This window comes from Vanellus vanellus (genome assembly GCF_965231255.1).
Source record: "Vanellus vanellus genome assembly, chromosome: 3".
Classification (NCBI taxonomy): Eukaryota; Metazoa; Chordata; class Aves; order Charadriiformes; family Charadriidae; genus Vanellus; species Vanellus vanellus.
This window is the reverse complement of record NC_138907.1, coordinates 126,081,249-126,102,828: the sequence shown is the minus strand read 5'-3', so window position 1 is coordinate 126,102,828 and position 21,580 is coordinate 126,081,249. Positions and strand designations below refer to the sequence as shown.

Sequence of the window (21,580 nt, the reverse complement as noted above, 5' to 3'; positions counted from 1 at the left end):
AGTGAAAACCATCTTGGGTCTTGAGCTCCCAAAAAGGGGGAGGAATTGCCTATCATTGCTTTTAATGACAGGTAGAGATGGGTTTCTCTCCTTTGGTTTCATTTTTGAGTTGTTCCATGGTAATGAAGTCCAGTTTTCATGACAGCAGACGTCAGATTGACCAAGAGGATGTTCTATTCTTAAATTTCCTTCTCTCCAGCTCACTGGAGAGGAGCTGCTATCAGTGTAAATACAGTATCATCAATCACCTTCTGACACTCATTTTTTTTGCCACGGGCACTAAGCTCTCACATGTCAGCGGAAGTCCATATTGCTTTCAGCTAAATGAGAAAGGTCAGCGGGTGAGCAGCGCTCCCAGCCCACACTGCTGCTGAGTAGGAGTCAAAGGGTGGTGTGGACAGAAAGCACTAGATGTTTTTAATTCAGCGCCTGTAGTTCATTCCTTTCGCAAATGTATAAATAGCCCTGGCAGCTGTCACACACCCACTTTAATCACCAGGCACTGTACCTTGGACTGATCGCAGGATTGGCGTTTGAAGCTGGGTAGAAGCCAACAGATCCCACCTGGCCATTTCCATAGTATTAATCTCTTAGCCCACAAAACGCGGTGGTTGCATCCCAGCTGCTCTTTAGGAGTGGTCTATGGTCAATTGGCCACTCTCAGGGTTTGGGCCAAACCAAATCAGGGACCATGTCAATGTTTTAAAAGTGTGCCTAGATGAGTTGCAGTACCTTGCTGCTGTTTTATTTGCTAATATAGTCACTGCCCCCAATTTTTGAACTGTCCCTGAGCAAAGGATGTTCCATGAGCCTTGGGACAACTATGGCAAAGAGTATCCTGGGTTTTCTGCTGCAAATCATAGAATAATATCACAATTGTAATTTCTCAATGGGACCATTCACATCTCATCCCCCATTGATCCGAAATCTGTCATCAGTGAACAAGAGTTTGATAGAGCAGGGTCTGAATGAGTGGGGAGCAGATTTGTGTTTTTACTCCGAGGGGAGCCAAGGATTATTCAAGCTGACTGCCAAGACAGCTATGAACACATCATGGCAAAACGTGCTAAAGCCATCACAACACACACGGAGCCAGATGCAGGGACTGTTGGCTGACTACAGTCGGGTCCAGATCAGACTCCCACTCGTCTGTGAAGCTTGGAGCAGGTCTTCCTGCAAACAGAGCAAAGTAATAAATGTCTTTTTTCTTTCTATTTCTACCAAAGGGCAGAGAATTTATCAACATCTCTCATCTAAGTCAAGCCTCTGTACAAGGTAAGATTCTTAGCTCAATTGCTAAGAACTTTTTTCTCTGTTTTCTTCACCTTCCCCTGGGGTTTTGCAAGGTGGTGGTCCCCCAACAGCAGGTCTTGAGAACAAGCCACCGTGTCGCAGGCGTGTGGTTTCCGTATCTTTAGCATTGCCAGGCAGGGAGTTTATCAGTGTGTTTCGGAAGATTCAGTTTACATCACTAACCGTTTGTAGCTGCCAGTTTCCCCCTGCTCATCAAAGAAATTAAGAGGGAAAAGCACTCCTTCGTTGGTCGAGCAAAGCGAGATCTGAGGCATCAACTGCATGAGATTTCTCTGGCTGCTGCCCTGTCTGCAGAGTGACAACTTGTGGATGGTACATCCAGGCAGCTGAAAATTTCAGAGGAAATAGCAGGCATCAGAGAGCCCAGAGAGACTACAAAGAGAACGAGAAGAAAGGAAAGAGTATAAAATAAGGATGCATAGATCCCCTGCTTGGAGACTGTTTGTTGGCTTCATCCACCTCTGCAATTATCTGCGGGTCGCAGATGGCGTTTGGTAGATGATTGCTTTTTAGCAGGAAGCCCTCTGCTACCTCTGCCCAGGCTCTGACAGCAAATTGTGTGTATTTCTCTCAAAGAACTTTTGCAGATTAAGGACAGAGAGAAAGACAGAATTAGAAGAGGGGAAAAAATAGAGAAAGCTTGGAAGAAAACAGTTAGCAACACACAGAAGTTCCTCACGTGGGTGAAAGTGTAGGTTAGGGGAGACGAGGCATGAGAAAATGAAAAAGGGGAGTGACAAAGAAATAGGATGGGTGGAACAGCAGACTTAGGTCCTCTTAGGTCTTATGGGTAATGATGGAAGGTCTCTGCCATGGGGCAGACAGAGGAACTCCTGCAAAGTCAGAACGTTCTTCAAAATTGACATTTGTTACGGAGATCAAATTTGTGGGAGGGGTAGCTCTTCAACCATGTGAATCAGGGTATGTTTCTGTGGAAGTACCATTTTTCCAGAAAGCGTGCTTGCTTTTGCAAAATTGTTTTCATGGCACATTTCCAAGTGGCCATGCTCTCCTACCTCCACAGCCGAGCAGTCATCGCCAGTTTTTCACGGGGGTTTTATCAACCTTCTCGCTCTGGCGAGAGGCACAACAGAAGCTACCTTCAGGGAGGCGGCTTTTACTTCTGCTTCATGCCAGAAGGCAGAAGTGGAAAGATGCTAAAAAATGTGTTAAATACCATGTTAGCCATTTTCAGCTCTCAAAACTATTTTGGTTTGTTGCGTTCAGTTCCAGTTTTGGAGGAATACCACACTGACAGTCTGGGGAACTTCTTATTTTTCTCTCCTGGTGCCTGAGTTTCCAGAAATGGTGCTATGCCTGACTCTGTCCTGTGTGGCAAAATGGGCCGACAGGAACCATGCAAGGTATTTGCGATATCTGAGATACTCTCACCAAAGAAGGCAATTCAAGTGAATTGATAGAGAAAGCACAAAATTCGGGCAATTCAATCATATAAAAAAAATCAAAGAATTGAACTATACCCTGTGGTAGCACTTCAAGTTCAATCAGGCAAAATTATTGACTATGGAAGTGTGAAATAATATAACATAACCCCCCTTTTTTTGGTCTTTTTTTTTTTCTTTTTTTTTTTTTTTGCATTCCTTGCATTTTTATGTGTTTGTTTTTCTTTTTTTTCTGATTCTCGTGTTGTGCAACTTGTTTCGCAGTTTCAAACTTTCACACCACTGTCTCAGAAATCATTTATTTACTCATTGTTAACAAAAGCCTCATTCCTCCTGACATTATTTAGCTTAATGGAAGTAACACAAAGGCAGGCAAGGAGTATATACCTCCGGATTCGACTGCGGTGTTGGCAGCATCGCCAATCCACTTTTCACTTGGGGCGGGTTCTTCCATCGTGTGAGTCTCTCGTTCCTTTTACCCTGGTCTCCTAAGCGCTCACCATGTCTTGAAGGTTGGCTCTATATCTCAATAGGGCCAAAACTCACCTTTAATTCTGCACCTCTAAAGCTCGCAGCGCAGCAGTCTTGGCCCACGATGGTGGTTCCCAAACGCGACAGCTCCATTGCCACAACTGCTGCTATTCTCTGGTGTTGGATAGATAAGACATAGCAGACAGGTAGAATAACCCCTGCCCTTCCCCTGGCAGCTGCTCACATCTGGATTTAAGGACCGCTGGTGGAGAGGGCTGGTTGTTTGGGGTGTTTGTCCTCTGGCATTATAACAACCTGCAACTGCACAAAGAATCGCTCTCTCTGCGAAGCCGTTTCTTCTGATTGAGGAACTGCAACTTCTTACAGCTCTTTTCACTCTCTTTTGGCTAACCATAGTATGAATAAGACTTTCAGGGGTGGGAGCTAAGCATGCTCTGGAAATTGAGGTCTTTTGAGGCATCTCAAGATTAGCATCAAAGCCCTTTGTCGTTTCGTTGCTGTTCCCTGAGTATGGATTTGAGTTTGAAAGGAATGCTGTCAGAAACATGTTTTTAGAGCTTAATTGGATATAGGAGGGGTTGTTTCTGCTGAAAAGGCTGACTTTTCAATGAGAAATTAAAACTTCTCATCAAAAATAGGCATTGCCAGTCAAAAGCAAGAGCGGGAAGGAAGGTGAGAGGGAATTGCCCAAAATGTTCAGATTTCCTAATAAAAAAAAATTATGAGTTTGGGTCTGACATGATTTTAAAAGGAAAGAAGAAATTATCTGCAAAAACATCCCCTGTGTCAAAACACAAAGCAGAGAGGTATTTGGCAGAAAGCACTCTTGCAGTGCAAGCCTGGATGTCCCAGGAGACATCTCCCATGCCGTCACACCTGTGTTTGCTGACCAGCTGGGAGATGCAACAGTCCCAACCTGTCATCTTCTGCATCTCCACCAAGGGGATCTAAAGGTGTTCCTCTTGGTGACAGCAGCAGCAAGGCCAGTGTGCCACCAGCAGCTGTGTGTTTTGAAGACACGCTTTTCTAGCACACGTTTACCTTGGTGAACCAGCCCATGCCATGCTGAAACAGAAAGCTGGGCCCATTTTCAGCGGCAGTAACTATAGCTCAGCGCACCCAGCCGGCCAACACACGTGCTGCGAGTTGTCATTTACCCCACAGCCATCCTCGCATGGCTCTAAACCAATTGATGGTCCTCCAGGGGACCCTGGTGCAGCCTCAGCCTGGCTCCGTAGCTGCGGAATGGTTGCAAAGACCTTCCCATTCATGACGGGGCGGCGGTGGGAAGACTGTTGGAATCATTTCTGTTAAGCCATCAAACTGGCACTCAGCCTGTGCAAACCGAGCTGGTATCTAACTTTCCTGACAGCGACTCCAAGCCAAGATGTGTTTGGCTCGCAATCAAAGCCTCCGGGCTGCTAGCATTATCTGTAAAGCAGTCATTCCCAGCAGCCCCAACGGCTTCTCTGCGTCGGGTGCCGTAGAGTCGCTCATGACCTAACTTGATCAAATAGGCCAAGAAAGCATTATCGACACTGTTTCTCAGTGGGGTGACAGACGCAGAGACGGGAAGAGTCACTTTCATCAAGAGATGGCAGGTCTTGCTGGCTTGAGGAGAGAGAGCTTTTCTTCTGGCTCGCTTGAGTGTGAAGTGTTTCTCAACACCTATGTTGAGAAGGGGATAAGAGGTGATCAAAATATTTTTTCAGCGTATAAAATCTTTTTGTCCTTGCTCTATTTGCTCTTTTACTTTCTCCCTCTCTCCTTTTTGGTTTTTGTTTCATTTACTTATGCTTATGTCAGTTGCTTCAAGACCAAAACTACATTTTTCATTTCATTTTCTGGAACATGCAGCCGCTCTGTGCTTGAAGATGTTTACACATTTGATTCCATTTTTTCAAAGTAAAAGTGTGACCACTGCATTATTTTACTTCCAAGAAGAGCAGGATGGTGCATGTGGATGAACATATTAATTGTGGACACCTTGCAGTAGGCACGTGCCCAGAAACCTTTCATGTCAGTGAAGCTGTGTGATAACAACTTCCTCAAGGAGGCAACACAAGTTTGGGTGCATTGCTAATGTCAAATGCTTGGAGATGCCTCAAGGGGAAGCCCCCAACCGTGCAAGCTATTTTAAGACTTCAAAACCTTCTCCCTTGTGACCGATCATCCTTTTCCCCATACGTAGGAGAGAGTGGGGCTCTGCTGAAACTTCTCATGGATCTCCAAGTTCCTCCTTGCAAGCCTGAAGGGAACTGCTCAGGGCTTTGGTTTACAAAGCTATGTTTCCTCCCACGCTGACCCTTTCTCCTCCCTCCTCTCCAATAAGCCCCTGGCAGAGCAGCAACCAGGCCTTGCACAGACACAAAACCCAAGTTGCCCCAGAGACACGTTATCTTGCGATGACAAAGGGCCAGTCTGGCTCTCTTGCTGGTGGCATTATTTGAAAAGGTCACACAGAGACTGTGGCTTGACAGTCTGTTTTGAAAATTGCTATTTATAGACCGTCCATTGCTCTCAGTGCATTAATTAGGCTGTGTGCAAGCTAAAACCTTTCTCCAGCAAATACTCTCCTTTTTCTTTTTCTTTTTCTTTTTCTTTTTCTTTTTCTTTTTCTTTTTCTTTTTCTTTTTCTTTTTCTTTTTCTTTTTCTTTTTCTTTTTCTTTTTCTTTTTCTTTTTCTTTTTCTTTTTCTTTTTCTTTTTCTTTTTCTTTTTCTTTTTCTTTTTCTTTTTCTTTTTCTTTTTCTTTCTCTTTTCCTTTTTCTTTCTCTTTTCCTTTTTCTTTTTCTTTTTCTTTTCCTTTTTCTTTTTCTTTTTCTTTTTCTTTTTCTTTTTCTTTTTCTTTTTCTTTTTCTTTTTCTTTTTCTTTTTCTTTTTCTTTTTCTTTTTCTTTTTCTTTTTCTTTTTCTTTTTCTTTTTCTTTTTCTTTTTCTTTCTCTTTTTCTTTTTCTTTCTCTTTTTCTTTTTCTTTTTCTTTCTCTTTTTCTTTTTCTTTTTCTTTTTCTTTTCCTTTTTCTTTTTCTTTTCCTTTTTCTTTTTCTTTTTCTTTTTCTTTTCCTTTTTCTTTTCCTTTTCCTTTTTCTTTTCCTTTTCCTTTTTCTTTTCCTTTTCCTTTTTCTTTTCATTTTCCTTTTTCTTTTCCTTTTCCTTTTTCTTTTTCTTTTCCTTTTTCTTTTTCTTTTTCTTTTTCTTTTCCTTTTTCTTTTTCTTTTTCTTTTCCTTTTTCTTTTCCTTTTTCTTTTTCTTTTCCTTTTTCTTTTTCTTTTCCTTTTTCTTTTTCTTTTTCTTTTTCTTTTTCTTTTTCTTTTTCTTTTTCTTTTTCTTTTTCTTTTTCTTTTTCTTTTTCTTTTTCTTTTTCTTTTTCTTTTTCTTTTTCTTTTTCTTTTCCTTTTTCTTTTTCTTTTCCTTTTTCTTTTTCTTTTCCTTTTTCTTTTTCACCATTGCATTTTGGTTTGATTTTTGTGTTTGTGTGTATGTGCTGATCCTCTTTGTCAAGTTTGTTCTACCCCAAAATAGCTGCTCATTTCTGCTTCAGTAGCTGTGAGCCTGCAGAGCACATATGAACAGTTGCACAACCTCTCTGAGAGCAGCACTGGCACAACCCGGGCATGCAAAGTTAGCGATTCAGCTCCAGCCCACAGAGATCTGCCCGGGGAGGGTTAGCAGCCTCGTGGCACACGTACCAGGCGGCAACTTTGCCGTGCGCAGCACGGCACACATGCACCAGAGAGTGAAAGTTCATTTTGCCATGCCAAAACTTAGGCTCAACTAACATGGTAGAGTAGAATCTCAGAATCATAGAACCGTCTAGGTTAGAAAAGACCATTAGGATCATCAAGTCCAACCATCAACCTAACACTGCCAAAACAAAACCATGTCCCTCAGCACCACATCTACACGTCTTCTAAATACCTCCAGGGGTGGCAATTCAACCACTTCCCTGGGCAGCCTGTTCCAGTGCTTGACAACCCTTTTGGTGAAGAACCTTTTCCTAATATCCGACTGACCGACCGACCCCCACCTCTCTAGAACCTCCTTTCAGGGAGCTGTAGAGAGCAATAAGGTCTCCCCTCAGCCTCCTTTTCTCCAGGCTGAACACCCCCAGTTGCCTCAGCCGCTTCTCGTAAGACTTGTTCTCCAGACACCTCACCAGCTCCGTTGCCCTTCTGAAGGATAGGGGACGGGGATGCAGATTTGCTCACTGCCGTGGTCCAGATGGATTGCAAGCAAGATGGGAGACACAGAGCACTGGTTTTGTGGTCTGGAGCACCTTAAGTGCATCGGGGCTAGGGAGAGGGAAGGGGATCCTGGAGCATCCACGAACCACTTGGGAATTTCAGTGGAGCAGAGTAGCCAGGTGCTATAGAAGTGCTGGTTCAAAAGCAGCAGCATGACTTAAGCATGGTGCCACATCTGCGAGGAATAGTCCATAAAAGACACATGCAAGATACAGGCTGAGTCGAGAGCATCTGGAGGGAGAGTTGAATCTTACCAATAGGCTCGAATAACACAAACTGAGATGACTTTATATCTTTTTCAATCAAGAAAGCCTCATCTTTCTGAGTCAAATCCCAGGGAAATGTTGCTACAGCAGTTTTCATTTACTGCCGTGTAAAACAGGCCAAACATTGACAGGTTATTTATGACCCTTCTTATTTCATTTTTTTCTTTGTTGACACACTGGATTTTGTGGATAGGGGGGTCTGGAGTGCTTTAAAAACACATACACAGTAAACACTTCAGTGAATCAGCATTAGTCCCCCAGCAGAGGTTGTGGTTGGCAGGAAATCTGGGTTGGTGGAAAGCTTGTTTTTTGGGGGACGGGGGAGTTGACAGCCCCTGTGTGCATGGGGGGGAAATGCTTCGCCGTACGCTCGGTGTGCATCAGTCCCCTGGCAGGGAACCCTCTGGATTCAATAGCGCTGCTTCTTTTTTCAGATAATTTTATTGTGATTGCACTGTACGATTTCCCCGCCTCAAGTGACCGTGACCTGCAACTGGTCAAAGGGGAGAAACTTCAAGTCCTCTCCAAGTAAGTGACCTTCTGCCAGAGGGGATCTGAAGATGAGCATGGTGTGGCTGGGAATGGGGGGACCTTGGGGTCAGACACCAATTTACAGCTCACCAGAGCTGAGCCTGTGTCTTAGCTTTGCTCCAGGGTGTGACTATGGGTACCCTCTTCTCTCTGCAAAGCGAGGAAGGTGACACTTCCATGGGTTACAGATACTTTTGTGTTGGGTAGTGTCCCTGCCTGGATACTACTGGGACCTTCTTCACTGCTCGTGTGCGTGGGCGCAGAAGTAGCATAAATAACAACAATCACCTATCTCCTGTTTCGTTTTTTGTGCTGATCATGCTTTTGCAAAGGATGTGGGTTGGGTGTAGTCAGAGGAAAGGACTGAATCAAGCCAGAGAGGCATGTGGCTTCATTTCACCCTCTTCTCAAACCCACCAGAGAAGAGGCTGACGGTCCATCTGCTCAGTCCGTAACAGGGCAGAGTTGGGCTTGGGTGCCCTGGTCATTTGACCTTGTAGAGCTGCTCCATCTTTGCTCGCCCTGTGAGGTGGCCTCCAGAGGTGACATTTCTCACTCAGATGTTGTGGGCTAGGGCCCATGGGGCGGGGGAGACTGCTGGGAGAGGATGGCTTTTGGTCACGGCTGGTGGCTGAGACAGTGGTGGGGGAAAAAAGCAGTGGGGTCTCTGGCAGATGAAGGAAGGAGCAGAAAGGAGGAGCTCCGATGTCCCTATGCAAGAGAGAAACCCACAGTGACCCAGATTTCCCTCCTCTCTCTTGGGGTGCATAGCAGAAGTTTGAGTCTGTGGTCACTTTGTGCTTCCTCTGCATTTATGGAAAGGGACTTTTGCCTCCAGAAATCCCTGAGACACCAACAGCCTTCAACCTGGTGGTGGTCCTAGGAAATCAAGAGGGATCTGTAGAGTGGATTAAGGAGTGCTGGCCTATTTGCAGTGCTTAAAACTCCAGAAACCATGTTGTCCCCGCAACCTTAGCTTGTCATGAAACCTCCTCGGGCAACTCGTGTTTTCTTTCCTACTTGCTTTGCAGCGAGGGGGAATGGTGGCTGGCAAAATCGCTCAGCAGCGGGAGGAAAGGCTACATCCCCAGCAACTTCGTCGCACAAGTAGACAGTTTGGAAGAGGAAAAGTAAGTGCAAAAGCCTGTGAATGGTGAACACTCATGCCGGGCTTTCCTTTCTGAAAGAGCTCAGTCTCTCAATGAGCTATGGGAACAGCTTTATTCGATGGCAGGAAGGTGTCAGTGCTGGGCTGGATAGCAAGAGGTCTTCCATCAACCCCAACGATGCTGCTCAAAAGTTCAGGAGAAGTTTTAAACACCATGGGCGTGCGGAGCAGAGAGGATGAGGCTGCTACAGGGAAAGTAGGCAAAGACTCTTGTCCCATTAATTGCACCCACCATGGCAAACAAGGATTTGGGGGAAAGAACATAAAGGTTACATTTGCACTGCTAAATCAGCAGTGCCAGGGACCATCCTCTGGCCCTGCTGGGCCAGTCCACCTGCACGCATAGTGTTAAACTTCCTCAGCCTCCAAGAGGGTGTCCGTATGCAAAATTGGGCTGGGAATCACTCGGGAAGGGTGCATGGATCCAGGTCTTGGATGTGCCAGGGACCACGCTAACAATTTAATGGGACAGACACTGAGTGCCAGTGCCCAGACCCACAGCCTGGCATTGTGTGTTTCATTAGCCCAGATGCAGCCTTCATGTTTGGGTCACCCCAAAGAGGATGGTAAGAAAGACTTGAGCCAAAAAGGTTTACTATGCCTATAATACAAGCAGCAGAAGGAACTCTTTCCCTGACTTATTCTCCTGTATGGTGTTCAGCTATAAATGATCAGCCCTGCTTGCAATCTCCTCTTGGAGGGACTTAACCATCACCGAATTCAGCAAATATTTAACAGTACGCAGAAATGTGGTTGAGACATAAATGTTTCTTGTATCCAAAGGGTACATTTAAATGGCTATGGACACCCTACGCTCAGCCCCCAGCCCACGTATCTGCTTTATACACAGCCTGCCTTGGCACCGCTCGGGGCTCACACACTCCCCAGGTGAGCCGTGGGTCCCTGCGCGCCTCAGAGGCTGTGCCTTGGCTGAGCTTTCACTCCTCTCGCATACGAGGTACCGCATACACCATCTACTCTGCTCTGGCTGCATTGCTAGGCAGTGAAACAAGCCCAAAGTGACCAAAATCTGGTGTTAATCTACTAAAAACAGTCTATTACCAGCACTTTCCAGTAGATAAAAAACTATTTGCTGATAAAAATAGTCCACAGTTTCAGAGTGTAGCAGTAAAAAAAAAAAAATGAACTAACAGGAAAGAATTTTCCTTGTCTGTTTTTCTTAGAGCTTTGCCTTTTCAAACAATGGTTTTGTCTTTTCTGTCTCCCAGGTGGTACTTTAAAACTCTGAGCAGAAAAGATGCTGAACGGCTGCTATTGTCTTCTGGTAACAAAGTCGGCTCTTTCCTCGTCCGAGAGAGTGAAACCAGCAAAGGTGAGATCCACAGAGCCAGGATAATTCCTTGATATTTCCACAGCCTGGAAAACCTTTCAGGCACGAGCTGCAAAGTTTAGCTGTGTCAGTGTTTCTTGGGTCTGGTTGGGGGGAAATAGCGCTCGCCGGGCTCAGCAGAGCGGTAGGAGTGAAGTGGGGATCTGGAGGGCAAAGATTTGCTCGTGATGCTGAGTAGTTCAGGCTGTGGTAAGGGTGGCTTTTGTCACCATAGTTAGTGGCAGAGATGCAGGAACACAGATTAGCAGAAAAGACTTCCCAAAACAACATATAGAGGGTTTCTTTTCCTTTTCTCCCTGAAGAAATGTTACTCTTGGCAAATGAAGAGTCTTCCACGCACTCTTGAAGAAGCATTTGTCCTGCTTGCAGCAGAAACTTGCAGAATTTTGGAAAAAAGTCTTTTGGTGTAGCGTTTTCCCAGAGGAAACTTGTTTCTAAACATTTGCCTTTACAAGTAACTTGTTCTGCTTGTATATTGTTTTCTCTGCTGCCTTTGTGGTGTCTTTTCTGATATTTAGTATTCTGTCTTAAAATATGGCTGGTTTTCCTTCCAACACCTCATGCTCTGAATCATCCTATGCGATCAGCTTCCACCTGAGTACCCTGTGCTTTGGGCTACCTGAATGGCCACGGTGACACACTTCGATCTGTCTTAACCACAGCTTCCTGCTCCCTAAAGAGAAGGGGAAAAGAGAAATCCCTCCATCTCCAAATGTGCCGTGAAGCTGAGTTCACTAATGTAAAGCGCCTTGTGACCCACCACGAGGTGTCCAGAGCAACGCTATGGAATTAACCCTGCTCTTTGAACCCAACCGGTTCTTTTTGTTTTCCTCCTCTATGACGTAAAATATACGTCATTAGTACCCAGTCTGAAGCACAGTGTACTCAGGTAGAAGCTGATTGCATAGGACGATTCAGAGCATGAGGTGTTGGAAGGGAAAACAGCCTTTTTTTAAGACAGAATACTATTTTCATTTACTTTGCACATCATCAGCAACATTTGACCTTCAGGTCTGAGCACTGAGTCGACCTACGGGCAGTATCCCCCTTAGCTGCATGCACTGGAGAGTGGTTTTCTCATATTGGGTTGTCTCAACCACAGCGGGACGCATTCTGCACCCTGCCTGAGAGCAGCACCTATTCACAGCCCATCCTAAGTAGCATCTCATTTTTCTTATGGTTAAAGATACTGGAGACATGCAAACCTGGGGGCTCCGCTTTCCCTCAACATCTTGCAGATGCCGTGAAAGGCACATTCAATATCTTGGGAAGATGGGTCCTTGTCGAGACAGTGTGGGAAGTAGACCAGCAGTGACATCATCGGCGGAGAGCTAGCCTTGCCAAAGCTGCTGGAAATAAACAATTCTTCCCCTCAAGTAATAACCATTCTGAAACCTGCGGGAACACAGTCACACAGCTGTGCCGAGTCACGAACTCCTGGCTCGCAGCAAGACGGCTGCGTCTGGGCTCCCAGTAGGAGGGACCTCGCAGAGCTCAGCTGCTCTATCCCGCTGAGCTCCTGGGTTTCCCATCAGGAAGGAGTTAAGAGCCTGATGAGACCTTTAGGAACAGGAGATGCTACATGTGGTGGGACTCAGCCTGAGATGCAGGCATCAAAACGTAGACATCACACGTGGTAGTTCCCTGAGCTCCCACTGTAGCCCGTGGGGCTTGATTTGGTCACCAAATCCCGGACCTCTTAGACACATCTCCAGGTGCTCCACCAGAAGGTATGGTTTTGCACTGTATCTACCACGCCCGTGTAGACATCCCAGAGCATCTCAAGTGGTACCAGACATCCATGTTTAAGTGACTGAATCAGCCCTTGCTATGATGTGAAATTGAGTCCCATCCTTTGCACCTTCCGTTGCTCTTTCTCATACAAAACCTGCCACCCTTTGAACAGAAAGGACCTGAGAGTCCTTGTAGGATGGTTTGGGGATCCGAGACCCAGAACAGGAGGGTATGACGCTCAGAGCTGCCCAGGGCAAGACTTGGTTGTGCTCACACTGCTCTGAGCTGGTGTCGAGTGCAGGAATGGACCTCTGTGTGTCAGCCCAGGTCTGTGCCAGGATGCGATGTGGGGTTGTAGGACAGGTGAATGCCCCTTGTGGCTGAGAAGCAAGAACTCCTTTTGGCCATCCTGGCTGTCATCAGAGATTAGGAGCCCTGCAGTCTGTCCAGCTCCACTTAACATTTTTCAGCTGCTGCTGTGACCGGGAGAAAAGAGAATTGAAGCTTTTCTGCCCGAGTGCTTTGCCTTTACACTGCAGCTCCCAAGGGAACAGTAACCGGCCATGGTGAATGATGGGCAAAGTTCTATCACGCTCACTCCATCAAACTAAACCGTGACTTGGGGTGAAATACAGTCATTAGCTCTAATGACAGGATAAGTATTAATGCTGGTGATAGGCAGCCGATAGACTGACCTGGAGGGTGCCCGGAGCCCCTGTCACCACTGCATGCTGCCCATCACTGTTTTGACAGATGCAAGAGGGTCTAAAGGGTCAGTAAGGTCTGGAGATGAGGTCCTGCAGGAAGGCAGGCATTTTGGGTGCAACCACGCTAACATACAGATCAGGTCTCCTCTGCTGACTCTCGGCCCCCAGGCACCCACATGCACACATGTTAGTCATTAATTCCTGCGCTCCCATCTGCAAACGCTGTCTGTCGTCAGTGCAGCTGGGTTCACACCACGTTTGGCTCCTTCCTCTAGCAGGCCTTGCATCATAAAAAATCCCACACGTACCCTAAGCCACGTCCCAGGCATGCAAAACACCCTCGTGGGCTTGTGCTATATGAGACCAATGCTGATGGGCTGCAGCCTGGTCTGCACGTTATTTCAATCGCTTTGAAATTAAAATGACATCGTCATCACCCTCAACAACAACAATAGAAAAAAATAATAATAACAACAATAATAATACATTTATGTGAATTATTGGTATTATTGTTGCTGTTGTTATTATTACTTTTATTATTAATAGTAGTAGTAATAGTAGTATTTGCAACTCAGGGTCACATAGGTATCCCAGAGGAGCCAGAGGAAGTCTGGGGCCAAGTCCTAGGAAGCACGAATGTGGATGATCCAGTCTAGCAGGACTTGTGCTGAGCACTGCGAACACAAGCCCTAGCAACACCTCTCTACACCCACCAGGGACCAAAGATCACTCCCTGGGAAAGAAGTCCTTAGTTGCATAGTGACCTTTGGTCACTGAGACATAGATTTCAAAAATGAGCCATTCCTTTGCCCTTCTGTTGAGTTTTCTGTTGCCCCATTGAAGATGCTTCAGGGATGTTCTCAGATGTTCAGCTGCAGGACTGATAGAGCCAAAAGGTCTTCCCGGGTCTGTCTTCTGCCTGACTTTCGTAGAATCATAAAATCATACAATCACAGAATGGTTTAGGTTGGAAATGACCTTGAAGATCATCGAGTTCCAACCCCCCTGCCATGGGCAGGGACACCTCCCACCAGACCAGGTTGCCCAAGGCCACGTCCAGCCTGGCCTTGAACACCTCCAGGGATGGGGCCTCAACAACCTCTCTGGGCAACCTGTTCCAGTGCCTTACCACCCTTAAAGTGAAAAACTTCTTCCTAATGTTTAATCTAAACCTGCCCTCTTCCAGTTTAAATCTGGTGAAGGAGCGTTTCAGAAGAGCATCCTCTGCTGTGAAAGCCCCACCACGCTGATGCTGTGTGCTTCCAGTCTTGAGGTTCCATGGCTCTGTATTTCAACCAGCAGGTCTTCCATGAACGTTATAGAATTGTAGAATTGTTTAGGTTGGAAAAGACCTTTAAGATCACCAAGTCCAACAGTTAACCTAGCACTGCCAAGTCCACCACCATGTCCTTATTTAACTGTGCCCTAACTAGGCACTGTCCGGAACAATTCATTTCACCTGGGACTTGCTCTTTAGGAAATGTGCTGATCACTGTCCCACAAAGTGTATCCACGCAGGCAGATGCTACTCCATTCAGGTTTGCTACATGGGCACATCCTTAGTGATGCAACAAGGCCGCTTAACTCTTTGACTTTGTTGTATGAAAAACAAAGCTCTGGGATGTTTCGTCCCTTTAGACTACAGTTAAGGTCTTACTTTCTGACAATTTTATTTTTTCTCCTGTTTCCCACCTCACACTACTGAGGAGCAGAGCTGGCAGCACTGACCCAACCCCGGGGGATTTCAGTAGTCCCCCAAAGAGTATTGGGAAAGCATACAACCATGCTGTTGTTTTATTATGTTTTCTAATTTATGGTTTCATACATTCTTAGGTGTCCGTGCAGGAAAAAAAACCATTGAGGTAGTTGTTAGCAAATATTCTTGAACATGCCCGAGGTACTCTAGTGTAAAAAGGCTCTCGTAGCTGACTCCCAAGCTCACCAGAGAAGGAGCTGCCTAAGATGTATGGACGCACCGGTTGTACCAAGCATCAGGAAACCAGACTCAGAAAGCTTTGTGATTCCCAAGTAAGGAGTTCACTGTCCCATTGGTGGTTGGCTTTGGTGGCAGCACCTTAACACGGGGTTAAGAAGCTTCTATCCCTCCAGCTTTTGTTTCTGTTCTCACCCTTACTGATACGAGATATACCACCATATCTCATAGTCTGGTCTCTGCAGAAAGCGGTTCCCCCCAAAACGACTGCCAGCAGTTAGAAAAATTTTAGACTCTCCCAAATTCTTCTTGCAAAGATTTATAATCGCTGCAACAGAGCAAATATCCACAGAGGTGGTTTTCTTTTGTTACTTTTTTAAAATGCAAATGGTTTCCAAGCCCAATTTGGGGAACTGCTGGTGCTGCAATGGAGAAACACCGACCAGTGTGTGTTACATGTTAGTAAACTTTCCTCTTGCACGCAGGATTACGGTTTCAGAGTCACTGCAGAAGGCCCCACTTCTGCTTATGATCCTACATGACAGATTCATACATTTTAACATACATAGCTTCGCCTTTTCAAACATTAAAACAGGCAGCCTGTCAACCCAGGTGACGTATTAGACTTTTCACAGCCCAGCAGGCATGTAACAACTTTCTCCAGAAATATGATCCAGACAAAAGGGGGAAAAAAACCCATTGCTAAGCTGTATTGAAGTTTACACTGACATAGGCTGGAAGTTGCTGCTCTGTAGCAACATCTAGTGATGTTTTTGTGCGCAAAAATACCAACCCCATGGTTTAGATTACAAACCCATTATAAGGAGAGAATAACAGGTTGGAGTGGTAGATCGTTGAGTAGCTCCCTTGAGGTCAAAAGGCACCTGAATCTAGACGCGAATCTAGATGTGGCTTAGCCACAGTCACGAGTTTATGGCTAAGCAAGAAAATTCTCCTGAACCCCCTTTCTGTACTCCCAGTTGAACCACTGACCTTGGCACAAGGGTTATAGGGGATAAGGGGAACGTGGGGACCTTGGATAATGCTGAGAAAGGACGCGTATCTCTTGAATTTATCTCTCCCACTGACTGAAGTTCTGGTGGTGCTGTTGGGGTGATTTAACTCCTTGTCAGTCCTGTGTTTGTACAAAGTGGTGAGGCTGGAGTCATTTGTTTTGTCCAGATGGGATGGTGGGGTTGAGAGAGCTCAGATGGGAGAGCTGTGAGAAGACCGTCATGACTGAAGAGCGTCTGATTGCTCTGGCTGGAGATGTGCTATTGATTGCCGTATTGCTTCCTTGGAGCTGTTGGCGACGGCATAGACAGGTCTCACTCAACCATGCCTTGACAGGCCCGATGAAGCTCTGATGAACCTTTATCCTCTCCACTTGACTTGGAGAGAGGGAAATTTGTAGCTTTGCAATCTGGTGGGTTTTGCCTTGAGAAGGCATCAGCAAGGGCTGGGAGAGGTGTCTGCAGCTGCAGGCAGGCAAGGGAAGAGGATGTAGCCGGTCCCTGGTCCTACTTGTCTTTACTATTCACTCTTTGCTCATTCTCCAGGTGCCTATTCCTTGTCTGTGAGAGACAGTGACTCTGCTCATGGAGACATCATCAAACACTACAGGATCCGCTCCTTAGATGGTGGAGGGTATTACATCTCCCCCAGGATGACTTTCTCCAGCCTGCCAGAGCTAATCCACCATTACAGCCGTAAGCTGTTTGCCTTCCCTAATGTGTTTGTTTCCTACCAGAAGGTAGGAGAGGGAGGGGGACAGAGGGAGGAGGACAGGTTTACTAGCCACCACCATCACCCCATCCACTCTCATGGGCAAGGTGTGTTTCTCCAAGCAGAACTTGGGCAACCATGTACTATCTTTCATCCTAAGGCATTGCGAGGGTGAACTCTGCCCACAGCTCTATAACCAGGGAGTTTCTCCCATCAGGAAAGGAAAGAGATGAATGTTGAAGGGATATGCAGGAGGGATGCTTGGGAAGCAGGGTTTGGACTTGTTGGGCAGGAGAACTTTGTCCTCTATGGTTCCCTTTGAGCTTTTTCCTTTCATTGAGTCCATTCTGGGTGCCTTGATCCTTGTGGCTGAAACATTTGTGTGGTTGCAGATCTTTCCCATGGGTTGATGACTCTTTCCTGGCATATGTGGATGGAGGAGGAGGTTAGCTCTGCCATCCCATTGAACTGTCCTGTGCTTCATCCTCATACAGAGAAAGGGGATGGCCTATGCCAGCGGCTCACAGTTCCCTGCATATCCCTGGTTCCCCAGAGACCCTGGGCACAGGACGAATGGGAAATCCCACGGGAGTCTCTGAAGCTTGTGAAGAAACTTGGCAGTGGGCAGTTTGGGGAAGTGTGGATGGGTAAGTATAATTCCAGTAGAAAATACATAAACAGATGAGATGGCAAGCCCTCTTTCCCTAAGACAGGACTAGTCTGGGTGGGGGGATCCTAAAGTATAAACACATATTTATGGGCACACAAGCAGCAGTAGATGCCATACTCCTGGGAAGGACCAGACAGGTTGTGTTTGCACGGATCAGTGGTCGAGTGTGGGTTTCATAGGCAAGGTGCATGCAAGGGGTGTTCAAGTGTCTGTATACTCATCTCCTGAGACATGCTCTTGTTATTCTTGGGAATCCTGGGCATGGCTGTAGGATCCTAAGCTACACACAGCAGGGTGCCTGGGTGACACTATCTCATTTTTTTCTGCTTCCCTGTCCCACTTTGTAACCCAAATCTGAATCCGTTACGCCTTCCTGCCACTGCTAATCAGAGGGAGAGGAAATGGGCTGAGTTCAGTTTCCTTTACTGCCCTCTTTGTGGTTGCTTGTTGCCTTGGAAATTGAGATTGCGGACAGGACCAGACTGAGTCGACATCCTGACTGTAGTGTCCTGGCTTTTCTGATGACATTTGGATTATTTGAGAACCTAACTGGTGGGAGGTCCCAGGGGTTTCACCCAGAATGGATCTTGCAGGGCTGGGAGAACTGGATGAGGTTGGGCGTATCGCATGGGTGTCTACCACCCGAAGCAGGGATGATCCCTGATGAAGCCACATGGATTGACAGTTGTGCCATGTCTCTCCCTTCTCTCATACCTACTGGTTGCTCAGAGCCAACTGGCACTGAAATTTTCCATTTGTTTCTTGTTGTGAGATCGATGGCTGTTGCTGTGGTTTTCTGCTCCCTGATCCACAAGCTCTTCTGCTCTTTGTTGCATGGTCTGATAGAGCCTGTAGAGAGGTCAAAATTCCTCAATGCATCATTATCTCCCACTCTGGAGACATTCCAAACCCGCCTGGACACCGTCCTGTGCAACCTGCTGTAGGTGACCCTGCTCTGGCAGGGGCGTTGGACTAGATGATGGCCAGAAGTCCCTTCCAACCCTGACCATTCTGTGATTTTCTGTGATTCTGTGACAGGCTACTACAAGAACAACATCAAGGTGGCTGTGAAGACCATGAAGGAGGGCAGCATGGATCCTGATGCGTTTTTGGCAGAGGCAAACTTGATGAAGAGGCTGCAGCATAACAAACTGGTCCGGCTATATGCAGTGGTCACAAAGCAGCCTATCTACATTGTGACAGAGTACATGGCCAATGGTGAAGAGCCTCATTGAGTTTTTTGTTGGGTTTCTACAAAATCAGGTCAACGAGGGGGCTGGTGCTCCCATCATTATGGAGGTGGAGAGGAGGGCATTGTACCAAATATGTAAGCAGAAGGACTAAGTGATCTACAAGTTTGTTTCTAGTACTGGAAGGGATTTTCTGGGCAATGAAATTCTGCCTCTTGTGGTCTCATATTTCATAAGCTACTTCACAAGATGGCAACACTTCATTTGAAGAGTATTTAAAGTTCTCTTCCCCACTGTTCCTACTAGCAATTTGTTTCAGATTTTTGCTCCCCTCCTGGTGAAATTGTCCTTTATTTTGCCCTTGTCTATAAGGCTTTGAGTGATGAATCCCAGCAGTTTGCAAAAGATCTGTGCAAAATAGAGGGGGGGAAATGGGCTGCATTTGGGAACTTTCTTAATGGAAGATGCTCTAGCAAATACCCTTTGTGGCTGCTCGGATTTTCTCTAGGACGCAGGCAGATTTGTTGAATATATTCTGAGAAGCACCAGGGAAAGCAAATCTATAGACTTATTCAGAAGAGTTACAGCAATCTCTCCTCTTTTGCAGGGTGTTTGCTGGATTACCTAAAGACAGAAGAAGGAAGCCAACTGAATCTCCCCAAACTCATTGATATGTCTGCTCAGGTTAGTTGAACAGCCTCTGGGAAACAGACTCAAGGCCATGATTTTTTATTGCCTCAGTGAAATTCTTGCAAGTCTGAAGTCTGTCAGAGCATCGCTTTCACAGAGAAAAACAGCACCTCCTGGTGTGCTCTCTTAGGGTTTCTCTCTTGGCCCTCTCGCGTTGATGTGCATGTCAGCTCAGCAACGCTCTGCTGGCCTTAGGACAGCCTCTGGGGAACTTAGTGCAGTGTTAGAGAACCAGGGTTTGGTTTTTGTTTCTTTTGAGGGGTTTGTTCCATTTGGGGTGGTTTTTTTGTTTGTTTTTTCTGCCTTGCTGAGCAGGAAATAAGTTGGGTTTTTTTTTTTCTCTTTTTACCAAAAGGGAGAAAAAGTTCAACAAAGAAGCTTTCAGTGTAGGGACACGCTGGCTTTCAGTTCTTTCCTTCTCATAATTAGGCATAAAGGCCTTCAAATTCGGGAATATTGCTCCTTATGAGAACAAATTTTTGCCTTTGTAGTCTTGTTTCCCTCTAAGCATCCCCAGGCTGTAAATGTTAGTAGTTGCAGCTGCACCGTAACATTTTAATCCAGAAGTGAGTCTAAACTCAAACGGGTCAAAGTTAGGTAAACTGAGACCCAGAATTGGCAGCATCTTGGCAACAAGCTGTGCATGAAAGATGAGATTGGCAAAATCACTCTGCTTTGGTCCTAGCCAGCTGTTGACGGAGTTTGGCTCACTCAGCACAGAGCTATGCTAATTTTGGAAATTAAAAAAAAAAAAGCGTCAGTGTCATGGCTGAATACTGTTATTTTGAGGTGCAGGTCTGGGATTTACCCATAAGATCACTCATCCTCTCTGGGTCAAAGTGAGCCTGAGCAAACAACATGGTAAGGCTGGCTACTTTGTTCCAGACATCATCCAGAGTTATTTTATAATGTATTAAAAAGTAGAGAATCTTAATATTTGAGCAAATATTGTATAATAGCAAAAGATTTTCCTTCTTGCTTTAACCAGGATGAAAATATTTAAATATTTTAAAGCAGTGTCCCCGGTTTTATTTTCCTCTGCACCCTTATGAACAATGGAGAGAGAACATATTTCAGTGTTGTCCCTCTTCACTACTGATAAATATTCTGTATCTGTAGCTTTATCTTTGTTGTCTGTGAGAGGTTGCGGGGCCAACGGCGTTGTCCATGTTTAGTATCTTTCCCTTAATTTCTTCCTTCCTTCCTTCCCTCCTTCTCTCTACCTCCCCACTTCCCTCCTTCCTTTTTTCATTCTTTTATTCCTTCTCTTGACAGCTATAGCCTGTGGGTTGTTTTAAATTCCTGATCATAAGCTGAATGGTCCAAATTCATCTGTACTGCAGAGCCCTTGGGTTTGGTGGCAGTGTTACCCCAGAAATTAGCTGGATACATTTCTGTGCAAGAGGAAAGTGCCGTAGCCAGAGCGATCTGCGCTCAGCTATAGTCACAGGGGTGGGCCAGAGCAAAGCTGTGGGCCAGCACAATACCCAGCTTTGAGGCAGGGACAGCAGAAGCTACGAGTACCCATCCATTTATTTAACACAACATTATAACTTGCACTGAGCACATGGAATAACAAAGCATTTCCAGGCAGGTGTGTGGAGGCATCTAGGGAGAGGTCAGTGATCTTATTTGTCCCAGGCATGAGGGTGGTACAGGTCAGACAACACACTAGCTGCAGGAACCCCTGGGAGAAACCCGTCCCAGGACAACCTTGTGCATTCAAACCTCCTCTCCAAGTTCAGGGTTGAAGTCTTGAATATGATCACATAGCACGGCCTGAGCTGGCCAGAAGCCTGCCCACTACAATGGTCAAATGGTGCCCACAGTGGGCACCATCACTGGGGTTAAGTAATTACATGTGGACATCACCTCTCCATGGGCACCTGGAAGCACTCACCCACCTTGCACACTCTTCTCGCATCCCTCCACGCTCATTGCAGCATCCTGCATTACACACCTCTTCCAGGACCAGAATAGTCAAACGCAGACCAAACCCCTACGCCCCAGCAATGTCATAACCCACACAAGCCACCCGCAGCACCTCGGGTAAGAAGGACTTTGCCCATGCCTCAAGACATGGGCGTCAATCGGAAGGACAGCTTTCGTGGCTCCCCCTCCCACCCCGCACCACCTCCCCAGGGCAGGGATTCAAACACTCAC

The 21,580-nt window shown here is 46.1% G+C and overlaps 1 protein-coding gene across 1 annotated transcript in view; it reads left to right on the top strand.

Moving 5' to 3' along the window:
• BLK (BLK proto-oncogene, Src family tyrosine kinase) overlaps positions 1 to 21,580 on the top strand; it is a gene marked incomplete at both ends in the record, with an annotated part of 36,422 nt that overhangs the window by 8,909 nt on the left and 5,933 nt on the right. The window contains 8 exons of the mRNA XM_082480894.1: positions 1,227 to 1,275; positions 8,153 to 8,246; positions 9,281 to 9,379; positions 10,647 to 10,750; positions 16,702 to 16,851; positions 17,362 to 17,514; positions 18,576 to 18,755; positions 19,335 to 19,411. Of these exons, the coding sequence (XP_082337020.1) occupies positions 1,227 to 1,275; positions 8,153 to 8,246; positions 9,281 to 9,379; positions 10,647 to 10,750; positions 16,702 to 16,851; positions 17,362 to 17,514; positions 18,576 to 18,755; positions 19,335 to 19,411 (906 nt within the window). The remainder of the gene's footprint in view (positions 1 to 1,226; positions 1,276 to 8,152; positions 8,247 to 9,280; positions 9,380 to 10,646; positions 10,751 to 16,701; positions 16,852 to 17,361; positions 17,515 to 18,575; positions 18,756 to 19,334; positions 19,412 to 21,580) is intronic.